A 25514-nucleotide genomic window follows, 5' to 3' on the forward strand; every position below is an offset into this window, starting at 1 on the left:
GAACATAGAAGACCATATTAATAGTAAGTAAAAACCATATAATTACATTAATAGTGCTGACATGAGTTTTGACAAATTCCAACATTTATTTCTGTTTTAAAAATGGAAAGCATAATAATAAACTGACTTTTCCCTAACATGATAAGCAGTATCTTTCTAAAATCAAGAACAAACACATAAAAAGTTTGGAAGTCTTTTAAAAAGCAATAGCTTTTTATTTTCAATATATATACAAAGATAGTTTTCAACATTCACTTTTACAAAAACCTTGTGTTCCAAATTTTTTATCCTCCCTTCCTTCAATTCCTCTCCCCTATCCAATATTGGTTAAATATGTTCAGTTCTTCCTAACATATTGAAAGCCTTTAAAGACAATTAAAGGTAAAATCAAAATGTCCATTATTATTAGAAATACTTAACATGATGTTAAAAATGCTAGCCAAAGTAGTAAGACAAGAAAAAGAAATAGAGGGACTAAAGATAGACAAAGAGGAAACAAAACTAACATGTTTTTTTTTTTCTTTTTGCAAAGAATGGTCAATTTAGAGGACCATGAAGAATCAACTAAAAATCAATTGAAACAATCTATAAAATTAGGAAATTTTCAGAATAGAAAATGAATCATTCACATTTGTGTATATTATCAACACAACTCAACAGGAAGAAATACAAAGAAAAATTCTGTCAGAATAATTACAGAATGTATAAAATACTTGGAAGTCAATCTACCAAAAAATTCACAGGAATTATATGAATACAAATATAAAATACAAAAAAAATAAAGACAGACTGAAATAATTGGAGAAATATTAATTTCTAATGGCTAGCCCATGTCCATTTTCCTCTTATTGTAATAAAAATTGTAATGCTATTTAAATTAATACTGATTCCGGATCATACCAATATATATACCAAAGGGCTATAGCATAGAGCCAGAAAAAATAATGATGAAATTCAGCTGGAAGAACAAAAAGTTAAGACTCTCAAGGGAAATAATGAAGGAAAAAAAAAAGAAAAATAAGGATTCTATTAGTAACAGATTTCAAACTGTACTACAAAGAAATAATCATTAGAATGATTTGGTACTGGTTTAAACATTGAGAAGTCAATCACTGGAAAAGATTATATATACAGCAAGTACCAGCAAATGAACTAGCTTGAAGTTTTATGGACCCCAAAATCCCAACTACTGGGGCAAGAGCTCACTATTTGACAAAAATTGCTAGGAAAACTAGAAAGCAGTCTGTTAGAAATTAGGCCTAAGCCAATAAATATCTCACAATATCTACCAAGATAATCACCAAATGGATAATTACCAAATGACACATATAAGCTATGAAGAAATTACCTTTCAGATCTATGCATAGAAAAATAGTATGTAACCAAAAAATTATAGAAGGGAAAATTTTGATCTTATAATTGTTGTTTTTTTCATAAGCAAAATCATTGCAGTTAAAATTAGAAGAGAAGTAGATAATATTTCATTTCATTCAAATTCTTTTATAAGAATGTTATTTGCAAGATATATAAGGAACTGATTTAAGTTGATGAAAAATGAGTCATTTTGTGATTGATAAATGAACAAAGGTTAGGCATTTTTCAAGTGAAGAAACCTAAACTGCCAATAGCTATACTCCAGAATATCTTAGAGATATGCAAATTAAAACAACTCTGAAGTTCCACTTCACACCCTATGAACAAAGATGACAAAAGCAGAAAATGACAAATTTTGGAAGGCAGCAGGAAAAAAAAAAAAAAAAAAGACCAGACACACCAATGCACAGTTGATGCATCTGTGAATTAGTCACTTGTTCTGGAAAGTAATTTGGAACTATTTCCCCAAAGTCACCAAAATGTGCATCCCCTTTCACCCAACAATACCATTCAGTACTAGGCCTATTTCTAGAGAAGTCAAAGAAAAAGGAAAAGAAATCACGTATACAAAAATATTTGTAGCAGCTCTTTTTTAAGTGACAAAGAACTGGGGTTATAAAAAATAAATTGGGACTATAACAAAATATGATGGAGGGGGTAATATGATGGAAAACCTGTATGAGCTGTATGATGGAAAACCTGTATGCACTAATGCAGAGTGAATTGAGAAGAACCAGGAAGACAATTTATAGATAAAACAATATTGTAACAACAATCAAATTTTAAAATACTGATGCTAGGGAGGGGGTGGGGGGTAGGAAGGGGAAAAATTGAAACAAAAAGTTTGGCAATTGTCAATGTAATAAATTACCCATACATATAACTTGTAAATAAAAAGCTATGAAATAAAAAAATACTGATGATTTTTGTCTATTACAAATTCAGAGAACTGACAAGGAAGCATTCTGACAGAGAGGCAGTAGATTCTAAGTACAGAACAAAAATATATAATTTTTGGATGTGGCCCATGAGGGAATTTCTTTTGTTTGACTACACATTTTTGTTACAATGGATTTTTCTTTTTTTCTTTTCTTCTTAATGACAGGAAGAGAAAACTTTTTTTTGCCTATAGACAAAAATACAATTTATTTTTATTAAAGTTTATTTATTTTCAAAACAAGCATAGATAATTTTCAAAATTCACGCTTGCAAAACCTTGTGTTCCAAATTTTTCCCTCCCTTCCTCCCACCCCCTCCTGTAGACAACAAGTGATCCAATGTACTGTTAAACATGTGCAATTCTTCTACATTTGTTTCCACAAAAAATGATTCGCAAAAAAAAAATCAAATCAAAAATGAGAAAGAAAACAAAATGCAAGCAAACAACAACAAAAAGGTGAAAATACTATTTTGTGATCCACATCAGTTTCCACAGTCTCCCTCTGGATGCAGATGGCTCTCTGCATCACAAGACCATTGGAACTGGCCTGAAATCACCTCACAGTTGAAAAGCATGTCCATCAAAACCAATCATTGTATAGTCTTGTTGCTGTATACAATATTCTCCTGGTTCTACTCACTTCACTCAGCATCAGTTCATGTAAGTCTCTCCAGGACTCTCTGAAATCATCCTGCTGATTGTTTCTTCAGAACAATAATATTCCATAACATTCATAAGCCATAAATGTTTACAGTAAGTTTTTCTGATAAATATCTTATATCAAAGATATATAACAAATGTATTTGAATTTATAAGAACAAGGATATTATCCAGTGCTTAAATAAGCAAAGGATGTGAACAGTTTTCCAAGGAAGAAATCTGAGCTATCAATTGCTATAAACAAATGCTTCAGAATAAAATAAAGCAAAACCAATACAGTTAAACTTTTACACATTTACTACCTATGTGACTTTGGGTAAGTAAATTAAACTCTTCTAGCCTGTTTCCTCATTTGTAAAATGGGGATAATCTTAGCATCTACCTCAGAGGCTTATTGTGAATATTAAATGAAATAATAGATGTTGCAGTAGACACATTGCTGGATGCAGAGTCAAGAAAACATGAATTCACATTTTGCCTCACATACTTGCTGTCAATGAGAACCTTCTTGAGTCATTTAATTTTTCTTTGCCTCAGTTTCCTCTTTTGTAAAGCAAGAATAAGAATAGCATTTACTTCACAGGATTTTGTGAGAATCAAACAAAAATACATAATGTGCTTTGCAAACCTTAAAAGTGCCATGTAAAAGCTAATTATTATGATGATGACAAATGTCAAAGGGACTGTGGTCAAACAGGCACAATAATGTACTGTTGGTGGAAAGGTAAATCGGTTCAGTCATTTGGGAAAGCAATTTGGAACTATGTACCCAAAGTTAATAAACTATGATTGACTTGTACTACTTTGACTGAGAAATACAAATAGGCCTGTTTTCCAAGGAGAACAAAGAAAGTGAAGAAGGATTCATATATATAAGAATATTTATAGCAATTCTTTTTGTAGTAACAAAAAACTAAGTGCTTGCCAATTATTGACTAAATAAGTTATGACATATGAAAGAAATGTAATATTATGCTGTAGAAAATGACAAAATGGAGAATTTCAGAGAAATGCGGGAAAACCTAATATAGAGTGAAGTGGAAAGAATCAGGAAGACAATTTGTGAAATAACTTTATCAAGAAACTACTTTGAAAGATTCAATCCTGATCAATGCAATGACCAACCATAGCTCCAGAGAAAAGATAATTCTTGTTAAATCATAGTCTTATTATGTGGAAAGATACCTATATTTTTGGACACAGTCAAGGTGGGGGGATTGTTTATTTGTATATTTGTTACAAAGGCTTGGGTTTTCTTTTATCTTTTTTTTGCTCAACAGGTTGATGGGAGAGTTATGAGGGGATAGGGCCAGGGTATTGAGAGAGGAAAAGCAAATGGAAATGGTGGGGGAGGGGGAGACACAGAGATAGTAAGGGAGAAAGGAAAGATGGAGGGAAACAAAGGGAATGATGGAGGAAGAGAAAAGGAGACACAAAGTTAGAGGGACAGGGAGAGACAGAGATACACACACACAAAAAGAGAGGGAGGGAGAGAGAGAGAAGAGGAAGAAGGCAAAAAAAGAAAGATAAAGAAGGAAGGAAGGAAAGAAGGAAGAAGAGAGGGAAAGAAAGAAAGAAAGAAAGAAAGAAAGAAAGAAAGAAAGAAAGAAAGAAAGAAAGAAAGAAAGAAAGAAAGAAAGAAAGAAAGAAAAAATAAAGAAAAGCAAACTAACAAAGACTTGTAGTTTTTTTATTATTACTATTATTATAGCTTTTTATTTACAAGATATATGCATGGGTAATTTTTCAGCATTGACAATTGCAAAACCTTTTGTTCCAACTTTTCCCCTCCTTCCCCCCAGGTGGCAGGTTGACCAATACATGTTAACTATGTTAAAGTATAAGTTAAATATAATATATGTATACATATCCATTCATTTATTTTGCTGTACAAAAAGAATCGGACACTGAAATATTGTACAATTAGCCTGTGAAGGAAATCAAAAATGCAGGCGGACAAAAACAGAGGGATTGGGAATTCTATGTAGTGGTTCTTAGTCATCTCCCAGAGTTCTTTCGCTGGGTGTAGCTGGTTCAGTTCATTACTGCTCCATTAGAACTAATTTGATTCATCTCATTGCTGAGGATGGCCAGGTCCATTAGAATTGATCATTATATAGTATGGTTGTTGACGTATATAATGATCTCCTGGTTCTGCTCATTTCACTCAGCATCGATTCATGTAAGTCTCTCCAAGCCTCTCTGTATTCATCCTGCTGGTCATTTCTTACAGAACAATAATATTCCATAACATTCATATACCACAATTTATTCAGCCATTCTCCAATTGATGGGCATCCACTCAGTTTCCAGTTTCTGGCCACTACAAAGAGGACTGCCACAAACATTCTTGTACATACAAAGATCTGTAGTTTTATGTACAATGCTCATTTTCTGCTCTACCACGTATTAAGAAATGCCTATTTTACTTGATGTTTGTTAAATTCAGCATGGAAATACAATTTGTTTAAAAGGAGGGAGTGAGTTTCCCTGCAGATCTTTAGGTAGAGATTAGATGGCTCTTTTTGCAGAAAGGAGTCCTGTTCAGGTTCGATGGCCTTTGGGTCCCATTTAACTGTGAGATCTGCTGAGCTGTGTCACTTCCTCTCCTCCCCCCACCTTTCCCCAATCCTACCAGAGTTCCAGTAGTAACCCTCCTCTGCTGTCCTCCCCACCCAGGAGTCCCAACTGTCATCTCAGAGGTAACATCACCTACTCCCTTGCTTGGGGATGGGGACAAGGAGTTTGTTTCCACTCAGCATCCTCAATAACCATCTCCTCACTCAGGTCTCCCTAACTCTCACTTTCTCCATCACTCAGGATTCTTCAGCTCTCTCCTGCATTCTATCCCCATTCTCTACAGTCAGACATCTTAACTACCCCCCCATTACCAAATCTCCCTCCCTCTCCCACCCTGTTTCTGAGCTCTTTTGTCAAGAGCAGAGTTCCATGCTTTAATGCTCTAGGTATTTAATAAATGCTTATTCCCTTCTCTTCTTTCTCTCCCCCAAACCTGTCTGGTTTCAGTAGGTAGATGGTAGGGCAGTTTGGGAGGACTTGGGATTGGCTAGAACCTCCAGCAGGTCATAATACCCCTGCCATTTCCCGGATTCCGTGTGAAGAGCATCGTTCTGGTAGCTGGGTCCAGGGCAGTAACAGGTGAGCCCCCGGTCTATGCCCACCCAGGTGGACAAGGTTGCTAGGTGCTAGTGCTCCTTCCCCCTACCCTGACATCTCTAGGGAAACCTTGGTGGTCTGTTCTGTAAAATGATTTTCTACTCCTTTGTCTCAATACTGGAAATGTATATGGTTTTAGGTGCCTTGGGATACCCACAGATATTACCTGCTGGATATAATCCCACTTTCCTTTTTCTTCTCCTTGATGCTCCCAAGACCTTGCTGGTCCTTTCTGTAGAATGGATCCTTTCCTTCTTCTTGGCTCTTGGAAGCAGAAAGGATGCTTCAGAATGTTCTTCCCCACCTCCATCTGCTCCCAATCTCCTTCTTTATCCAGTGTGTCTGAACTTCTTTCTGTTGAATCCACATTGATTGAATACCAAGCTTTCATATTACCATCTAATCAGATTGGGAACAGAAGCGCCTTTTTGAGGGAACAATCCTGTCATCTGCCAGTCTTGGTCCCCTGGATCTTCAGCCTCTCTATGGGGGAGCAGGCCATTTCAGGGTCCAGAGTCTATTTCAGAAATAGGGAACTCTAAAATTGGAGGGGACCCGGGTCTAGCCAGCTGGCTTCAGAGAGCCCTTAGGTCTCAGATGCTGGCTTCTTCCCAGCCAGTTTCCATTGCTTTTATCTAACCTAAAGTCATTGTGGGAAGAATTGTGGATGGACTTGGAATCAGGAGACATGTGGGTGATCGTGAAATCACTTGATCTCTTTACCTCACCTGCCAAATAGTCAATATTTATTGATTGTAGTCGATTTTAAAAGATTTTCAAGGCTTACATAAATAAAATGTTAAAATACTCTAAAGAAATAAATACTACAATGAATCTGTAATCTTGATTTAGTTCTTTGAATGATACCTATTGGAACTCTTTCTCAGAGCCACTCCTCTGTGTCCTCTCCTCAAGTTAGCCACAGAGGGCCCACCCTATATGTTGAAGACCTTCCTCAATTTCTCCTAGTGCCATGAAGAGAAGAGTAGAGCTCTCTGGCTATGACCTATCATCCCTTCTCCTTGGGACCATGGGACTAGGCCATCTTTGTTCTCTCGCATACGATTCCCTTATACCTTTGTCAAAGAGCTTGTACAAATATTGTGCGTTAGTCTTACCTGTCTTTGAAGCTGATTATTGATTACATGCTGCAGCTAGCTCATACCCAACATACTTCCTTCTATAGCCATTTTCAGTTTGTCAAGATAGTGGAGTTCCAGGTCCTGCTACTAGAGAAAAATACTTTTATTGGAAACAAAGGCCTTTTCTGTTGTAAGGAGCTTGGAATTAGTCAAAGTGCTTTGTAGTTCCTGAAAGCAATCTAGTCCTCTCTCCTCCTTCCTTCCAGTTCTGGACCCTCAGCTCATTATCCATCTCTACTGCCCATCCCAGACAAAGATATTATCAGATAAATTCATATAAGGATGCATAGTGAAGTACAAATGGAAATCTAAATAGATGTTCTTCATCCTTTTGGTCTTTTCTGTGTGGATAGACAAGACAAACTCCTTTGAATGACCTTTGATATTTTCCAGTTTTTACAGTGTCCAGGTATTTGATGCAAACTACACTCTGTCATTCACAAACAGGAGTCTCTAAGGAGCTCACAATATTGAGGGAATCCCTCTTTGACTTGTCCTCTATGCTGGATTTTTTCTGTGACTGGTATATAGTCAACATGTAACCCATGCTTGTTGCCTGTCTGCCATATATCTCAGAGTTGTGAGCTTATATCTCATGGGGATGAGAGGAATGAGCCCATTTACTGAGAGCTCTTCTCCTCTCCTCGTCTCACATCACTCAGATGATCTTCCCAATTTTTGTGTCTCACCCTGATCTCACATTAAAAATGGTCCTTCTTCTTTCCTTCTCTCTGTTTCTGTCTCTCTCCATGTCTCTATGTCTCTGTCTGTCTATCTCTCTCTGATATAATTGTAAATTGTTTTTCCAGAATACATTAACTAATAGTGACAGCTTCTCCAACATTGACTATTTTCAACTTTTGTCCTCTTTACCAATTTGCTGAGAGTGATGCAAATTCTGAGTTTTTTATTTGCATTTATCTCATCATTAGTGATTCAGAGTAATATTTCAAGTGATTATTGATAGGTTCCAATCTTTTGTTAAACTATTTTTATATCCTTAGATCAATCCTATATTGGGAAATATCTTTTGGTCTTAAATATCTGGGCCAATACTAGTCAATTTCAAGTATTAGACTTATACTAGAGATATTAGATTTTTTAACTAGAGATATTATAAGATTTAGCCAATTGACTCTCTTTTTATCCTAGTTACACTGATTTTGTTCTTGCAAAAGCTTTTAAGTTTTATTTGAAATTATCTAATTACTCTTTTATGTTCATCACTATCTAAACCTTGGTTTGTTAAGAATTCTTTCCATAAAATAACCTTGATGCTTTACCTCAAAGGCTACAAATTGTCAAAAATGACAAAAATGGCAATAATCAATTTTGGAGTGGTTTGGAATGATAGGTGTACTAATATATTGTTGGTGGGGTTGTGATGTGGTGCAACCGTTTGGAAAACAATTTGGAATTATACAAATAAAGTGATTATTATATTTATACTCTGAACCAGAGATTCTGTTACTGGGCTTTTATATCCCAAGGAAGCCATAGGAAAGAAGAAAGTCTCCACATACACCAAAATATTTGTAGTAGCACTTCTTGTGATACTTGAGAATTAGAAATAAAGTCGACACCCATCATTTGGAGAATAGCTAAACAAATTGTGGCACATGGATGAAATGATATATTATTATGCTATAAGAAATGATGTGTATGATGAATTCATGGAATCCATGGAAACTTGGACAGATCTACATGCACTGATATAGAATGCAATAATCAAAGCCAACAAAACAACATACACAGTAACTACAATAATGAAATGTAAAGAAAAGCTGCACTTCAAAAAAACTGAATAGTAAATGTAACAAAATTATAAAGCTCAAGCAGGACTTAAATGAAAGGATGTGAGAGGATACCCCAAATCTATCACTTTGTAGAGACATGAAATCCAACAGATATAATACAGTTGAACATGTTTTCAGACTTTCTCAATGTACTAATTAGTAGTTCAGAGTTTGTTTTTTTTTTCCCTTAAAAAAAATATTATTTGATATATGGCATGGCTCCAGAGAGGGGAAGGCAGAGAAAAAGTTGGGGAAATTCTTTCTATTCCCATACCTTCAATCATAGCTGTAAAAAGTGCTTCCTTCCATTCTCTATTTTTAAAAACATAATGTGACCTTTTATTTTTATGTAACATATTACTTTTGAACTTATTGTGGTATATAGGGTAAGATGCTAATCTAAATCTATTTCCTGTCAACCTGCTTTTCATTTTTGCCAGTTCATGATAAACAGGGAAAACATTCCTGACTAGTTTATATCCTTTAGTTGATCAAACACAGGATTACTGTGTTTAATTTTTAAAATTTCTTTCTCATGTTAATCTGTTTCATTGATCTACTTTTTCTTTTTTAATTATGACAAAAGTTTTGGTAATTGCAGCTTTCTAGTTTGAGATCTGGAAGCATGGATCTTTTACATTACCACTTATTTTTATCATTTCCCTTGAGATACTAAACCTTTTTGTTCCCCCAGATAAATTTTGAAATAATATTTTGTCCAGTTCTATAAAGTTTGATTGATGTGTGTGTTATGGGACAGGCCTGACTCAGACTAGCTTGCTGCTATGGATTAAGAATTGAAATAAAATGTGACTTTTATGGACAATTTGCTGATTAACAAAAAGAGAGCTGGAGCTTATAAAGGATCTTCAGCAATAATACACTTTTTATTAACTTGGATATAGCTTCCCTGCTGTTGTGTAGAACATGCTTCATTTGTTCATTAGGAGACAGTATCAAATCTGGGGGTAAAACTCCAAACTTTTCTTTTCTTTTTTTTTTTTTTTTTTTTTTAAACCTAAGCCATAGGAAGATACATTAGTGGACAGATTCTTATTCTCCGAGTCAATTCTAAAACAATCTAGACTAACTTATATAGTAGATTTCTTCTATAATATGATATTAATTCTGTGAATTAGTTAGAGCATTGCCATTTTCTTGTCTCCATGCATCCCAATTAGAACAATGAACATCTCTACTTAATTTTTTGTTGTTGTTTTTCAAAAGTAACAAATATATTAAGTATTCTGTGTCCCAACTTTTCATAAGTAGATGCTTTCAAAAGCTTCCTATGGTTTCCTCAAGTTGATTCACTCAAAGAACTCCTTTTTTAAACTATCTACAATTCTTATAGCACAAATATTATTCATTAAATGCTTGATAGAATTGATTAAAAAATCTGTATAGGAGAGTATTTCTTTTTTTTTTTTTTTTTTTTTTTGGATAACCCACTTACACCTTATTCAGTTTTTCTTTCTGAAACTGAATTGCTTAAATTTTCAATTTTTGTTTTGTTAGTTGAATATTTTCTAATTTTGGAAGTAATCATTCATTTCTTTTAAATTTTTATTTGCCAGCATATAGTAATTTCTAATTATTATTATTATTTCTTGTCTGTTCATTGCAAACTCACCTTTTTTTGTTTTAAAATTTTGTTGTTTTGTTTTCTCCCCCTTTTTGGATCAAGTTAATTTAAGTTTTATTGATATTTTTAGCTTTTAAAAATATTCTAGTTTTATCATTCTGAGATGATTTTTGTTTTCCCATTTTATCTATTCCAGTTTTTAACATTTCTTCTAATATTTATCTAGCTAATTTTCTAGTTTAAAAATATATATATATATTAAATTCACTAACTCTGTTTTTTCTGCTTTTTAATTTTTCTTCCAGAAATAGTTTTTCTTCTGAGGACTGACTTAATTGTATTCTCCATATGTGGGTATGTTGTCACATTGTTATCATTCTTTTTTCACAGTTTCAGTTATTTTTATGATTTGCTCTTTGATTACTTATTATTCAGGTTATTGTTACTTAGTCTCCCTTGTGATCTGTATTTTTAAAAAATTGGATTCATTTTTAAATTTGCTATTTTCATTGTGTTATAGCTATAAGAAAAATTCAATATTTCTGCCTTTTATATTTTTGTAAATTTACTGTGTGATGCTAAGAAATATATGTTCATATGAATATAATGTACATTTCATAATGTTCTCATTCAGAAGTCTCCTTAAGTCTTTTGAATATAATTTTTTCAGTTGTTTCTTGTGTTCTACACTTTACTTGTATATTTTTCTATTAAATGTATCTAGTTTTGAAAAAGGAACATTGAAGTCTCCTACAATTATTGTTACTATTTTTTTTTCTTTTTACAATTTGGTTTTCTTGTGAATTTGTTATTTGGTGTATATAAATTTAATAATGATATTATTTCATTACTAGGATGCATTTAAATATAAAGTAATTTATTTTATCTGACTTAACATTGTAAATTTTTATTTGTTTTGTCTGAGAACATGATTACCTCCCCTACACCATTTCCATCTTTGGGGGAACAATCTGAAAGCTTAGTTCACTTCTGACAGCATAAGTCCTAAATTCATGATGAAATCAGAACTATCAGATAAGTCCTTTTCTTAACTTCTGTTGGCCTGGAATTTTTGAGGTCACTCATTGTTTCTCAGAGGATGACTCCTGGATATTAGAATGTTTTCTTGACCTTTCAAAAGTTTTAAGGTCTTGGAGGCTCCCTCTTGTTCATCTAGATTAAAGAAGAATAAATCCAAAGTCCAAGGATCCAGGCCCCTTTAAAAGACTCAGAAGACTCTTTCCTTATTCAATTGTCTCTTGTCAGATGCTGAAGCTAATGAGATTTTTAAATTTCTCCAGTCAATCAACAAACCTTCTCTTTAACATAATTAATCAACTAGAACCAATTACAGAATGTCTATTGCATGTTCCCACATTTCTTTGCACCTCTTTCCATCTCATGAAATTTCTCCCAGAAACAAGTTTTCTGGCCTTCTCCATGTGGAGACATACCACCTGACACATGAACAGGCACCAAATACCTTCCCTTTACTCTTGTATATAATAAATTATTGGATTAAAAAATATTTTGACGTCTATTTACTTATTTGTTTGTTTATTACCAATTTAAACATTTTGAAGTACCTGATATGTTTCGGGTACTATACAAAACTTTGGGGATACAAATTTAAAAAAAAGAAAGACAATGTCTATTTTCAAAGAGTTTATATTCTTGTACAGCCTTCCTTTGATTAAATCCAATTCACCTGATGTTATGATGTCATGTCTCTGATATCAGTCCTCTTCAGGTCCTCTTCAAAAACAAAGGAAAAACAACAATCTAATGTGGGTAGGGGAGTGAAGACCTATAGACCTCATAGTACTGTGCTTTGTTTTATTGTGTTTTGTAGATAATGTGTGGGGCTGGTTTTTGCTCTTTTTTGTGGTTGATTTTAAACAAATTGAATACCCTGTGGTAACTTGTCTTAAGCAAGTCTATGGGACCATTTTTCCAATAGCATTTGCTCACTTTGTGTCTCTGTGTCACGTTTTGATAATTCTTACATTATTTCAAGCTTTTCATTTTTATTACATCTTTTATGATGATCTGGGATCAATGATTTTTGATGTTGCTATGATAATTGTTTTGTGACACCATGAACCATGCTGATGTAAGATGTAATGGATAAATGTATGTGTTCTGATGGTTCCACCAATCTGCTGTTCCTCATTTCTCTTCTTTTCCTCGGATCTCTCTCTTCCCTGAGACATAGATATATTAAAAAATATTACATCAACTTAGTTGATAAAGCAGTGGCAGGGTTTGAGAGCATTGATTCCAGTTTTGAAAGAAATTCTATCATGGGTAAAATACCATCAAACAGCATCACCTGCTCCAGAGAAATCTTTTGTGAAAGGAGAGTCAATGGAAGTGGCAAAATTTATTTTGCCTCAACCTTCAGCAACTACCATCCTGATTAGTCAGCGTCAAAGCAAGACACTCCCACTAGAAGTTTCTCTCTCATTAAAGGCTCAGATGATAGTTTAGCAATAAAGTATTTTTTAAAAATTAATGTATATACATGGATCCTTTTTAAGACACAATACTATTTTCTTTTTTTATTAAAGTCTTTTATTTTCAAAACATATGCATGGATAATTTTTCAACATTGACTCTTGCATAGCTTTGTGTTCCAAATTTTCCCTCCTTCTCCCCACTCCCTCTCTTAGATGGCAAGCAATCCAATATATGTTATATATATTAAAATATATGTTAAATCCAATATATATAAAGATATTTATACAATTATCTTGCTGCACAAGAAAAATCAAATCACAAAAGAACAAAAATGAATAAGAAAATAAAATGCAACCTCCAGGAAGACAGACTGCAGGGATGGAGGATAATTCCATTGTGTGTACAAGGTACCATCATGTCACAAAGAAACTACTTTAACCTTATCCTTGTGTGGGGCAATTGTTTTTTTAAAAGTGACAATACATGCCATTAAGGATTCTATAATCTAATGCATTAAATGAATAAATGAATGAAAGAAGAAAAAATAAATAAAATGCAAGTGAAAAATAACAAAAAGAATGAAAATGCACAATCCTCTCTCTGGGTGTAAATGGCTCTCTTCATCATAAGATCATTAAAACTGGCTTCAATTATCTCATTGTTGGAAAGAGCCACATTAGACTTGATCGTTGTATAATATTGATGTTGCCGAAACTGGGAAAACATCTTCACAGTTAAAGGTTCTGATAAAGGCCTCATTTCCAAAATATATAGAGAACTGACTCAAATTTATAAGAAATCAAGCCATTCTCCAATTGATAAATGGTCAAAGGATATGAACAGACAATTTTCAGAGGATGAAATTGAAACTATTACCACTCACATGAAAGAGTGTTCCAAATCATTATTGATCAGAGAAATGCAAATTAAGACAACTCTGAGATACCACTACACACCTGTCAGATTGGCTAAGATGACAGGAAAAAATAATGATGAATGTTGGAGGGGATGTGGGAAAACTGGGACACTAATGCATTGTTGGTGGAGTTGTGAACGAATCCAACCATTCTGGAGAGCAATCTGGAATTATGCCCAAAAAATTATCAAATTGTGCATACCCTTTGATCCAGCAGTGTTTCTATTGGGCTTATATCCCAAAGAAATACTAAAGAAGGGAGAGGGACCTGTATGTGCCAAAATGTTTGTAGCAGCCCTGTTTGTAGTGGCTAGAAACTGGATAATGAATGGATGCCCATCAATTGGAGAATGGCTGGGTAAATTGTGGTATATGAATGTTATGGAATATTATTGTTCTGTAAGAAATGACCAGCAGGATGAATACAGAGAGGACTGGTGAGACTTACATGAACTGATGCTAAGTGAAATGAGCAGAACCAGGAGATCATTATACACTTCGACAACGATATTGTATGAGGACATATTTTGATGGAAGTGGATTTCTTTGACAAAAAGACCTAACTGAGTTTCAATTGATAAATGACGGACAAAAGCAGCTACACCCAAAGAAAGAACACTGGGAAATGAATGTGAACTATCTGCATTTTTGTTTTTCTTCCCAGGTTATTTATACCTTCTGAATCCAATTCTCCCTGTGCAACAAGAGAACTGTTCGGTTCTGCAAACATATATTGTATCTAGGATATACTGCAACATATCCAACATATAAAGGACTGCTTGCCATCTAGGGGAGGGGGTGGAGGGAGGGAGGGGAAAAAAATCGGAACAGAAACTAGTGCAAGGGATAATGTTGTAAAAAAAATTACCCTGGCATGGATTCTGTCAATATAAAGTAATTATTAAATAAAAATTTAAAAAAAATATTGATGTTGCCGATACAATACTATTATATACCTAATAGATTACAGTATAGTGTAAACCTAACATTTATATGCATGAGGAAAACAAAAAATTCATGTGACTTACTTTATTGTGATATTTGTTTTATTGTGATGGTCTGGAACTGAACTTACAATATCTTTGAGGTACACCCATTCTCAAAAGGAAGGTGAAAGGAATGAGGAGTCCCAGAGGGTATCTGACCCAGGGGACATGATGAAGATGATGATGGAGTAGAAATCAAACAGAGTACCTGGTATTTTGAGCCCTTATAAACTGAGGATATGGGAGTTTTTCCTCTGTCCTTCAACTCTAAACAGAGGGGCAGAAACAAGGCAATTGAAGGTACTGAAGAGGTATGGGAACAAAACTGAAGCAACCTCTAAGATGATGAATTTCCTGGTAATGAGATTATCTAATGATAAATTTATCATAGATGGAGAAGATGAAGATGATGTGAGCAGAGGGGATGGTAACAAATGAATTAGTTTAATTGGGGAATTCAATCCATCAACACTTAAGGTTTTCTTATGTGTCATTACTTTTACAATTATATTTGTATATATATTTATATAATTATATTTGTATCTAGGGATACAAAATAAAAGGTAAAAACCAAACCAAAACCAAATAAAATCATATATATATGTATATATTTTAATCATATAAATGGAAAGCACTCTTAGAATAAAAGGATGGTGGTGGGGTGGGGGTAGGTATGAATGAGGCATTAGGAAGGGCCTTTTGCAACACTTGGGATTTAGGCTGAGTCTTGAAGGAGCCAGGAAAGTTAGGAAACAGAGGTGTGGAGGTAGAGAGTCCAGGTATGAAGGGCAACCAGTATGAAGATGGAGTTGAGAGATGAAGTATTGTATATGTGGTAAAGCATGTAGTCAATATGATTGCATTGGAGTGTACATGGTTAAGAAAATAACATAAGAATGTCAAACAGAGGAGTTTAAGTTTGATTCTAGAAGTAATTGGGATAATCAGGTATTTCTTGGAGAATTGGAGAATTGGATAGATAAACCTATAGCTTAGAAAAGGCATCTTGATGCCCATGTGGAAGACGGTCTAGAAAATAGGAACAGAATTGAGGTGGGGAAGTCAATTTGAAAGGTATTACAATAGACAGACAAAAGGCAATGAGGAACTGAATTAAGAGACCAATTGTGACTTGAGGAGATGGTGAAGCATACTTCTTGCCTGTTGGCAGAAAGCTATCATACTATAGATTACAAGAATGGGGCTTACAGTGTGTTGTTTTGCTTTTCATGATTACATTTACTTATTTATTACAAGGAGAGATTCTACTGGAAATGATGATGAATTGTTGAAAAATGATGCCTTTGTATAAAAAAAGAAAATCATGGAAATATTTAAAAGGAAGAAGATCAAAAGAAAGAAAATTGAGGCTATCCATTTTCTTGCCCATTCCAAAGCTTAAACTACTGCTGGCTCTGCCATTTACTATTTGTATGACTGTAGGTAGATTAGCAGATTACTTCACTTTTCTGTGACTTAGTTTTCTCAACTGTACAATGAAGAGATTGGATTAGATGACCTCTAAAATTCCTTCTAGCCCTTTATGGTCTGTTGAATTCAAATTCTCTTCATCATTCCCTGCTTTATTCTTTTTTCCCCTAATTTGATGAAAAGATGAATCTTCTTATGAAAACTAATGGCTCCACTCATCATTTTAATCATGTTGCCTACTTTCCTCTGAAAGTTTCCCTCTCAATCATTCATTTTCAGTCTCATCTTATCCACTAATTCCTTCTCCTACAAACATGTCTAGGTCTTCCTGACCCTTAAAAAAAATCTTTATCTGATTCTGCCAAACTCTGGAAAAAAAAAAGATGGGTTACACATTTCCTCACCTCCTATTGCTAGCATCTTGTAATCCCTTCACAATCTGGCTTCTGAATCTGTCATTTGATTAAAATGACTGCCTTCACGACTGTCATCAGTCTTTTAACTGCTACTCTGATGAGCTTTTCTCAATCCTTATTCTTGACTTCCCCGTGGCTTTTGCCTGACAGTATCTGTGTCTTCTCACCTCCTTTGCTTCTATGGCACAGTTATGCTTTGGGAGTGCTGAGATCAGTTCAAATTGGCTCAAGAAAGCCAATTATTGAATTTTCAGGATGAGTATTTAAAACTCAGAAGCTGGCAAATACTTCAGAGCTTACTTTTTGATTCTCCTTATTGACTCTTTATGGAGAAAATGTTAATAAAATAAGCTGTATCAAACTTAAAAATGCATTTACATACTTCTACCCATCTAACCTCCCCAAAAGCCAGTTGTTAACATCTATCAGTATACCATTATAATCTCTTGGTTCTTCTCCTACTTGTAGGACCACAGCTTCTCAGTCTCCTCTGCTATTTCATCATCCCTTTCCCTTTAATTGTGGGTCTTTTCTGAGAGCTTTTCTTTCTATGTAGATTCCCTCCTTTAGTGACTTTACCAGACTCCATAAGTTAGTCTGACTGTCAGATCTATGTCTCTAGCCCTAATTTCTCTTAAACTCTCTCAAACTCATCAAATTCAGCATGTTCAAAACAGACCTCATTAAGTTTTCGCCCAAACTATCCCTCTTCTACAACTTCCCATCTCTTTTGATAGTATCACCATCCATACAGTCACCCCAGGTCTGCAAACTTGGGATAATCTTTGATTTTTTTGCACTTAATAGTGTTTTTTTTTCCAATTGTATGTAAAGATAGTTTTCAATATTCATTTTTATAAGATTTTGAGTTCTTATTTTTTCCTCTCTCCCTCCGTTACCTAGACCCTTCTTAAGACAGCAAGCAATCCAATATAGGCTATATATCTACAACCATGTTAAACATATTTACTATATTAGTCATCTTGTGAAAGAAGAATAAGAACAAGGAAAAATCATGAAAAAACCCCAAATTTAAAAAGTGAAAATAGTATGCTTCAATCTGCATTCATACTTCTTTCTCTGGATCCATATGGATGACATTTTCCATCAGATTTTTTTTGGATTGTCTGAAATCATCATATTGCCAAGAAGAGCTAAGTCTATCCAAGCTGATCATCTCACAATGTGGCTGTTCACTGTGTATAATGTTCTCCTGGTTGGGTTCACTTCACTCAGCATCAAATCATATAAGTTTTTCTAGGTTTTTTTCCTGAAATCTACCTCATCATTTTTTATAGTGCAATGGTATTCCATCACAATCCTATACTACAACTTGTCCAGCCATTCTTTAATTGATGGATATCCCCTTAGTTTCCAATTCTTGGCCACCACAAAAAGAGCTGTTACCAATATTTTTGTGTATGTGGGTCCTTTACTCTTTTTCATTATCTCTTTGGGATATAGATCTAATAGTGGTATTGCTGCATCAAAGGAGATGCACAGTTTTATAGCTCTTTGGACATAGCTCCAAATTGCTCTCCAGAATGGTTGGATCAGTTTACAACTCCATCAACAGTGCATTATAATGTCCCATTTTTCCCACATTCTCTCCATCATTTATGATTTTCCTTTTCTGTCACATTAGCCAAACTGAAAGGCATGAGATTGTGCTTTAGAGTTATTTTAATTTGAATTTCTCTAATCAATATTGATTTAGAGAATTTTTTCATTTGATTTTAGATAACTTCAATTTCTTCATTTGAAAACTGCCTATTCATATCCTTTGATCATTTATCAATTGGAGAAAATCCATCACTTTTACCTTTCCATCATTTCCCCATTCCTGTTATATTACTCTTTCAATTTTTCCTGTACCCCAGCTCTTATATCCATCTCCTTCTCTCCATTTACATAAACCTTTAATGCAGAGCAGATTCTTATCACTTCTGACCTGGACTGCTATAATTTCTTTCTAATTTGTCTCCCTACTTCCACTCTTCCCTCACTAATCTATTCTTCACATGATTGTCAAATTAATATTCCAAAAGCACAAGTGTGACCATGTCACTGTCTACTCAAAAAATATGTAACAACTCTAATTTTCTCTAGAACACAATACAGAAATCTTTTTTTCTCTATATTTTTTTATTATAGCTTGTTATATACAAAATATATGCATGGGTAATTTTTCCACACTGACCCTTGCAAAAACTTCTATTCCAACTTTTCCCCTCCTTCCCTCCACACCCTCTCCTAGATGGCTGGTAGTCCCATACATGTTCAATATGGTAAAGTATATGTTAAATACAATATATGTATACATTTTTATACAGTTTTCTTGCTTTACAAGAAAAATCAGATTTAGAAAGAAGGTAAAAATAACCTGGGAAGAAAAACAAAAGTGCAAGCAAACAATAACAGAAAGAAGGCAAATGCTATGTTGTGGTTCACAGTCATTTCCCAGTGTTTTTTCGCTGGGTGTAGCTGGTTCTGTTCATTACTGATTAATTGGAGCTGATTCGGTTCATCTCATTGTAAAAGAGAGCCATGTCCATCAGAATTGATTATCATATAGTATTGTTGTTGAAGTGTATAATGATTTGTTGGTTCTGCTTATTTTACTTAGCATCAGTTCATGTAAGTCTCTCCAATCCTCTTTGTAGAGAATACAGAAATCTTTATAATTTTATGATCTCTCTCCTTTCCCTTTCCGGGCTTATTACATCCTACTTTCTTTCACATGTTTTGCATACCTAATGAAGACTAGAGCTTCTAGCTGACAAAAGATTGATCTTCCTCCTCTATTCCATTTCCAAGTTATTCATTTGTCAATCTTCTTTTCTCTATTTTTCTGTTTTTCTCTGTTTTATAAGGTCTTATTTTATTAAAGCTTTTTATTTTCGAAATATATGCATAGATAATTTTTCAACATTAACTTTACAAAACCTTGTGTTCCAATTTTCCTCACTTCCCCCCTTTAGATAGCAAATAATCCAATATATGTTAAACATGATAAAATATATGTTAAATCAAATATATACATACATATTTATACACTTATCTTGCTATATAAGAAAAATCAGATCAAAAAGGAAAAATGAGAAAGAAAATAAAATGCAAGCAAACAACAGCAAAAAATGAAAATGCTATGTTGTGAACCATACTCATTTCCCACAGTCCTCTCTCTGGGTGTGGGGATGGCTCTCTTTGTCACAAGATCGTTGAAACTGGTCTGAATCATCTCATTGGTGAAAAGATCCACGTTGAGTTGTTGTTTTTTTTTTTCCTGCTGAGGCAACTGGGGGTAAGTGACTTGCCCAGGGTCACCCAACCAGGAAGTTTAAGTGTCTGAGGTCAGATTTGAACTCAGGTCCTCCCGACTTCTGGGCTGGTGCTCTATCCACTGTGCCACCTAGCTGCCTTGTCTTATTTTTTAATTCTGTGACATCATTTCTTTTATTTGCCCAAAAGAGTGAATGATCATGCTCTACCTAAGAAAAAATAATTAGGGTTTAACATGATCTTCTGTATTGAAGCATCTTTTTTGAAGGTTTGGGATTAGTAACCCATGAGCCTTTGTACTAACAACTTGGGTTTGCCTTGGAATCACTGGGCATTATTTGTAGTGGCTAGAAGCAGGAAAATGAATGGATGTCCATCAATTGGAGAATGGTTGAGTAAATTGTGGTATATGAACGTTATGGAATATTATTGTTCTGTAAGAAATGACCAGCAGGATGAATACAGAGAGGCTTGGAGAGACTTACATGAACTGATGCTGAGTGAAATGAGCAGAACCAGGAGATCATTATATACCTCACCAATGATACTGTTTGAGGATGTGTTCTGATGGAAGTGGATCTCTTCGCTAAAGAGAGCCTTAATTGATCAAAGATGGACAGAAGCAGCTACACCCAGAGAAAGAACACTGGGAAATGAATACAAACTGCTTGCATTTTTGTTTTTCTTCCCGGGTTATTTATACCTTCTGAATCCAATTCTCCCTGTGCAACAAGAGAACTGTTCGGTTCTGCACACATATATTGTATCTAGGATATACTGCAACCCATTCAACATGTAAAGGATTGCTTGCCATCTGGGGGAGGGGGTGGAGGTAGGGAGGGAGAAAATTGGAACAGAAGTGAGTGCAAGGGATAATGTTGTAAAAAATTACCCTGGCATAAGTTCTGTCAATAAAAAGTTATTTAAAAAAAAAAAAAGGAATCACTGGGCATGATGACCTTAGAGTTAGACATGATAACCTTGGCTTTAGACTTGGTGGCCTTGGTGACTTTAGTGTTAGATTTGACAACTTTGGGTTCAATAGTAAACTTCAATTTAGTCAATTTGGATCAGTGGGTTTCATAATCTTAGACTCAGGGTTTCTGGCAAACTTAATGAATTTGGTGATCTTAGGGCCTGGACATTTAGTGGGAATTTGAAGCTGATATATCTGGTGATAGCATTTGGCCCTTGGTGATTGGATTTAAGGAGCATGGACATGGGGAGATCTTGGTACTAAGGGATTGAATGACCTCTGCATAGGGGTTGATGGATTTGGGATTGTTGGATGGCATGATAAAAATTTATGAATTTTAGCAAAGTGAAAGTTTATCAGAAATTAAAGATCAATCTTGTACAGACTCCTATCTCTGTGACCTGGTTTTCCTGAGGCCATTTTTATGCCATCTGTGCAATTAGTTGTAGGTGCTATAGTTCTTAGATTTGTCCATCTGTCCACTGGAAGACACAGAAACTGATAGGGGAAGCTCTAGGGCTTTCTGTGGTCCCTCATTTCTAGAAATATCCATTCATGAAGAAGATAATGGGATTTGAATGGCATCGTTTATCTGCAATTATGTGGCTCAGCAATGGCCATCATCACTCTCTTCTCCTAAAAGAGCATATCTGGGTTCTTTATTGAAATTATATTTAGTTTTGCTGGGTGAATAATTTTTGGGTGTTATCCTATCTCCTTTGCTTTCCAGAATATCACATTTCAAGACTTTGAGTTTAATTCCAAGATCCATTAATGCAGAACTGACAAATCTTGTGTTACCATGGCTGTGGCTCTACAATATTTGAGTTGTTTCTTCCTGGCTGTTTAAATTTTCTCCTTGCTCATGGAGCTTTAGGAATTAGCTGTAACATTTTTGGGAATTTTCATTTTGGTATCTCAGGAAGTGATAGCTAGATTCTCTCAATTTCTATTATACCCTTTGGTTTTAGGATATCAGGGCAACTTTCCTTGATAGTTTCTTGAAATATGATGTCTAAGCTCTTTTTTTGATCTTGAATTTCAGGTAGTCCAATAATTCTTAAATTATCATCGCTCAAACTATTTTCCAATTTGTTTTTTCCAATGAGATATTTCACATTTTCTTCTATTTTTTCATTCATTTGATTTAATTTTATTATTTTTCGTGTCTGATGGAGTCATTAATTTCCACTTGCCCAATTCTAATTTTTTAATGAATTATTTTCCTGAGTAAATTTTTGTGCACCTTTCTCAATTTGACCTATTTAAAAAAAAATAAGTTCTCTTTGGTGTATTTTTGTGCCCTCTTTATCATTTGGCTTATTTTATTTTATAAGGTGTTATTTTCTTCACTATCTTTTGTGCCTCTTTTAGCAAACTGTTGACTCTTTTTCTTGGCACAATAGATAAGAGCATCAGCCATGGGGTCAGGAGGACCTGAGTTCAAATCTCAGTTACTAGTGATGTGATTTTGGGCAAGTCATTTAACCTCAATTTCCTCAAAAAAATTAAAAAAAATAAAGTTGAGTTCTCTTCCCAGGGTAAAGAGAGCACTATCTCAAGCTTCAGGATTTTTGTGCTGCTGTTTTCAGAGCTGGTTCTGGGGCGGGGGATCTATATATTTTCACTTCTTCCAAAGGGATATTATCTAAGGAGAAGTAGGATTACTGCTCTCCTGGCCTGTACTCTATTCTGTGAATAACTATAAAAGCACTGTTTTCTGCCTTAGAATTGTGGGAATCCCACTCTCCTGTGGCCTCCAAGCTTTGGTGTGCAAGTGCTGGGGTTGTGACCTGGAAGCAATAATGCAATAGTACATGCACCCAGTACCACTAAAATATCTCTGTAAGGTCTTTTTGACCACTTGTTCAACCCTCTTCCCATATGTAGGCTGAGAGTTCCAGAAGCTACTGACTATTCAGTATCCCCCAAAGCCTGCTACTGATTTATGTGGGTTGAATTGCATTTCACTATCACCCTGGTAAAACAGACCTTTTCTGTTGATTTGTTAGTTCTGCTGCAGAATTTGTTTTAAGGTACTGTTTTAAAATTATTTGTAGGGGACTTTTGACAAGTTCTTGACTTTATTCTACTATATTCTAGAAGTCCAAGTCTCTTGCTTTAAGGTGATCCTAGGGCCAATGGCCCTTCTCAATCTCTTTTTTCTTTGCAACATCTCAGACCTGCCATCCCTTTCCCCTTTCATTGGCTACACTTAGGGTGATTGTTCCTTCAAGCTTCATTCTATATGAATCTATTCCTTCTTTGAATCTAGACCCTCATGATCTCTCCTCGAAAATGTAAAAGGCTCGATATTTAACACAGAATGTTGCCCAACACATAGCCTAGAAAAGCTTTGAGGATCATTATTTTATACTCATTTGGGGGCATAGAGCAAAGTTGCATCTTCTCTTCACAGTTTTAGGGGTACTCTGAGGAGTTGAGAGTATTTCTTTAGTACCATCAACTCAAGGCCCCATTAGTGTATTTTCTTCAAGATTATTAGCTGAAGCCCTCTTTGTAGAGGTCAGAAACTGGAAACTGAGTGGATGCCCATCAATTGGAGAATGGTTGAATAAATTGTGGTATATGAATATTATGGAATATTATTGTTTGGTAAGAAATAACCAGCAGGATGATTTCAGAAGGGGCTGAAGAGACTTACATGAACTGATGCTGAGTAAAATGAACAGAACCAGGAGATCATTATATAATTCAGCAACAATACAATATGATGATCAGTTCTGATGGACGTGGCTCTCTTCAATAATGAGATGAAACAAATCAGTTCCAATAGAGCACTAATGAATTGAACCAGCTACACCCCATGAAAGAACTCTGGGAAATGAGTGTGAACCACTACATAGAATTCCCAATCCCTCTGTTTTTGTCTACCTGCATTTTTTATTTCCTTCACAGGTTAATTGTACATTATTTCGAAGTCTGATTCTTCTTGTGCAGCAAAAAAACTGTATGGACATGTATACATATATTGTATTTAACATATACTTTAACATATTTAACATGCATTTGGTCTACCTGCCATCTGGGGGAGGGAATAGAGGGAAGGAGGGGAAAAATTGGAACAAAAAGTTTTGCAATTGTCAATGCTGAAAAATTATTCATGCATATATCTTGTAAATAAAAAGCTATTAAAAAAAGTTTATTAGCTGAGGATAATTTTAGTCAGCCAGACATAAGTAACTTTTAGAAAGCATATTTACCAAAGTATAAATCAGTTGGTATCAAATAGCAAGCCCACCCCAATTCCGTAATACTTTTTCAGTTATTTCATTGTATCTGTCCCCATGTAGGTCTATTATAATTGATCATCACACAATGTTGCTGATTCTGCTCACTTTACTTTGCATCAAATACATGTAAATCTTCCCAGGTTTTTTTAAAATCATCCTGCCTGTCATTTCTTATGGCATAATCGTATTCCATTATAATCCTAATCCACAATTTGTTTAGCCTTGTGCTACTTGATGAACATCCTCTCAATTTCTAATTCTTTGCTACCAGATCATATAATTTTTTTTAATGAAAAATCCTTTTCCTTTAAGCCCTTTGGGATATAGATCTAGTTATGGTATTTCTATGTCAAAGGTTATACACAATTTAATAGCCCTTTGGGCATAGTTCCAACTTGTTCTCCAGAAAGATTGTATCACTTTACAACTCCACCAATAGTGTATGTATCCCAATTTTCCCATTCCCCCCCACACACACATATGTGATTCTCCTTTTCTATTATATTAACTAAACTAATCGATGTGAAGTGATTTCTTAGAGTTGTTTTAATTTTCATTTTTCTAATCAGTAGTGATTCAGAATATTTTTCATGTGACTATTGATAACCTAATTTCTTCTTCAGAGAACTGCCTGTTCTTTGACCATTTATCAGCTCTTATTTTCGTAAATTTTGCCTTATTTGTTGTTGAGTTCTCATTTTTGACTCAAGTTCTGTCCTAATTTTGACTTCTAAAAATTTATTTCTTCTTTGAATCATTTCAGAGTTTGTCATTGTTGGTTCACTCTTTCTGGTAATTTAGAAAATTTTATTATTTTGATCTCTTTTTAAAATTTTTTCTTATTCTCATTCACTGTATTGTGGTCTTTTGTAGGATGCTTGCTCATTTTTCCTTGTTTCTTCATGAGTCACACTGTTGGGTTTATCTGTTTGGGAGCTGGGCTCATTCCCAGCCTTTCTTTCTTGTTACTTTATTTTTCAGCCTTTTTTCTTCTGAACTTGGCAAGCTGTATCAAGGTTCTTTCTGTAGTGTTTTCACTGTTTTCCTTTCCCCTTTAACGAAATACTCATTTTATCTTGTTTCAAGCCCTATGACTGAGAGACCTCAGTCTCAAATTAG

The 25514-nt window shown here is 34.6% G+C and overlaps 1 protein-coding gene across 1 annotated transcript in view; it reads left to right on the forward strand.

Moving 5' to 3' along the window:
• The first annotated feature begins 10976 nt into the window (after positions 1-10976).
• Positions 10977-25514, forward strand: part of IQCN (IQ motif containing N) — a 54287-nt gene continuing 39749 nt past the window's right edge. The window contains exon 1 of the mRNA XM_051975798.1: positions 10977-11028. Coding sequence (XP_051831758.1) covers positions 11023-11028 — 6 coding nt within the window. The 5' untranslated portion in view covers positions 10977-11022. The remainder of the gene's footprint in view (positions 11029-25514) is intronic.

This window comes from Antechinus flavipes, chromosome 1 (genome assembly GCF_016432865.1).
Source record: "Antechinus flavipes isolate AdamAnt ecotype Samford, QLD, Australia chromosome 1, AdamAnt_v2, whole genome shotgun sequence".
NCBI classification, from domain to species: Eukaryota; Metazoa; Chordata; class Mammalia; order Dasyuromorphia; family Dasyuridae; genus Antechinus; species Antechinus flavipes.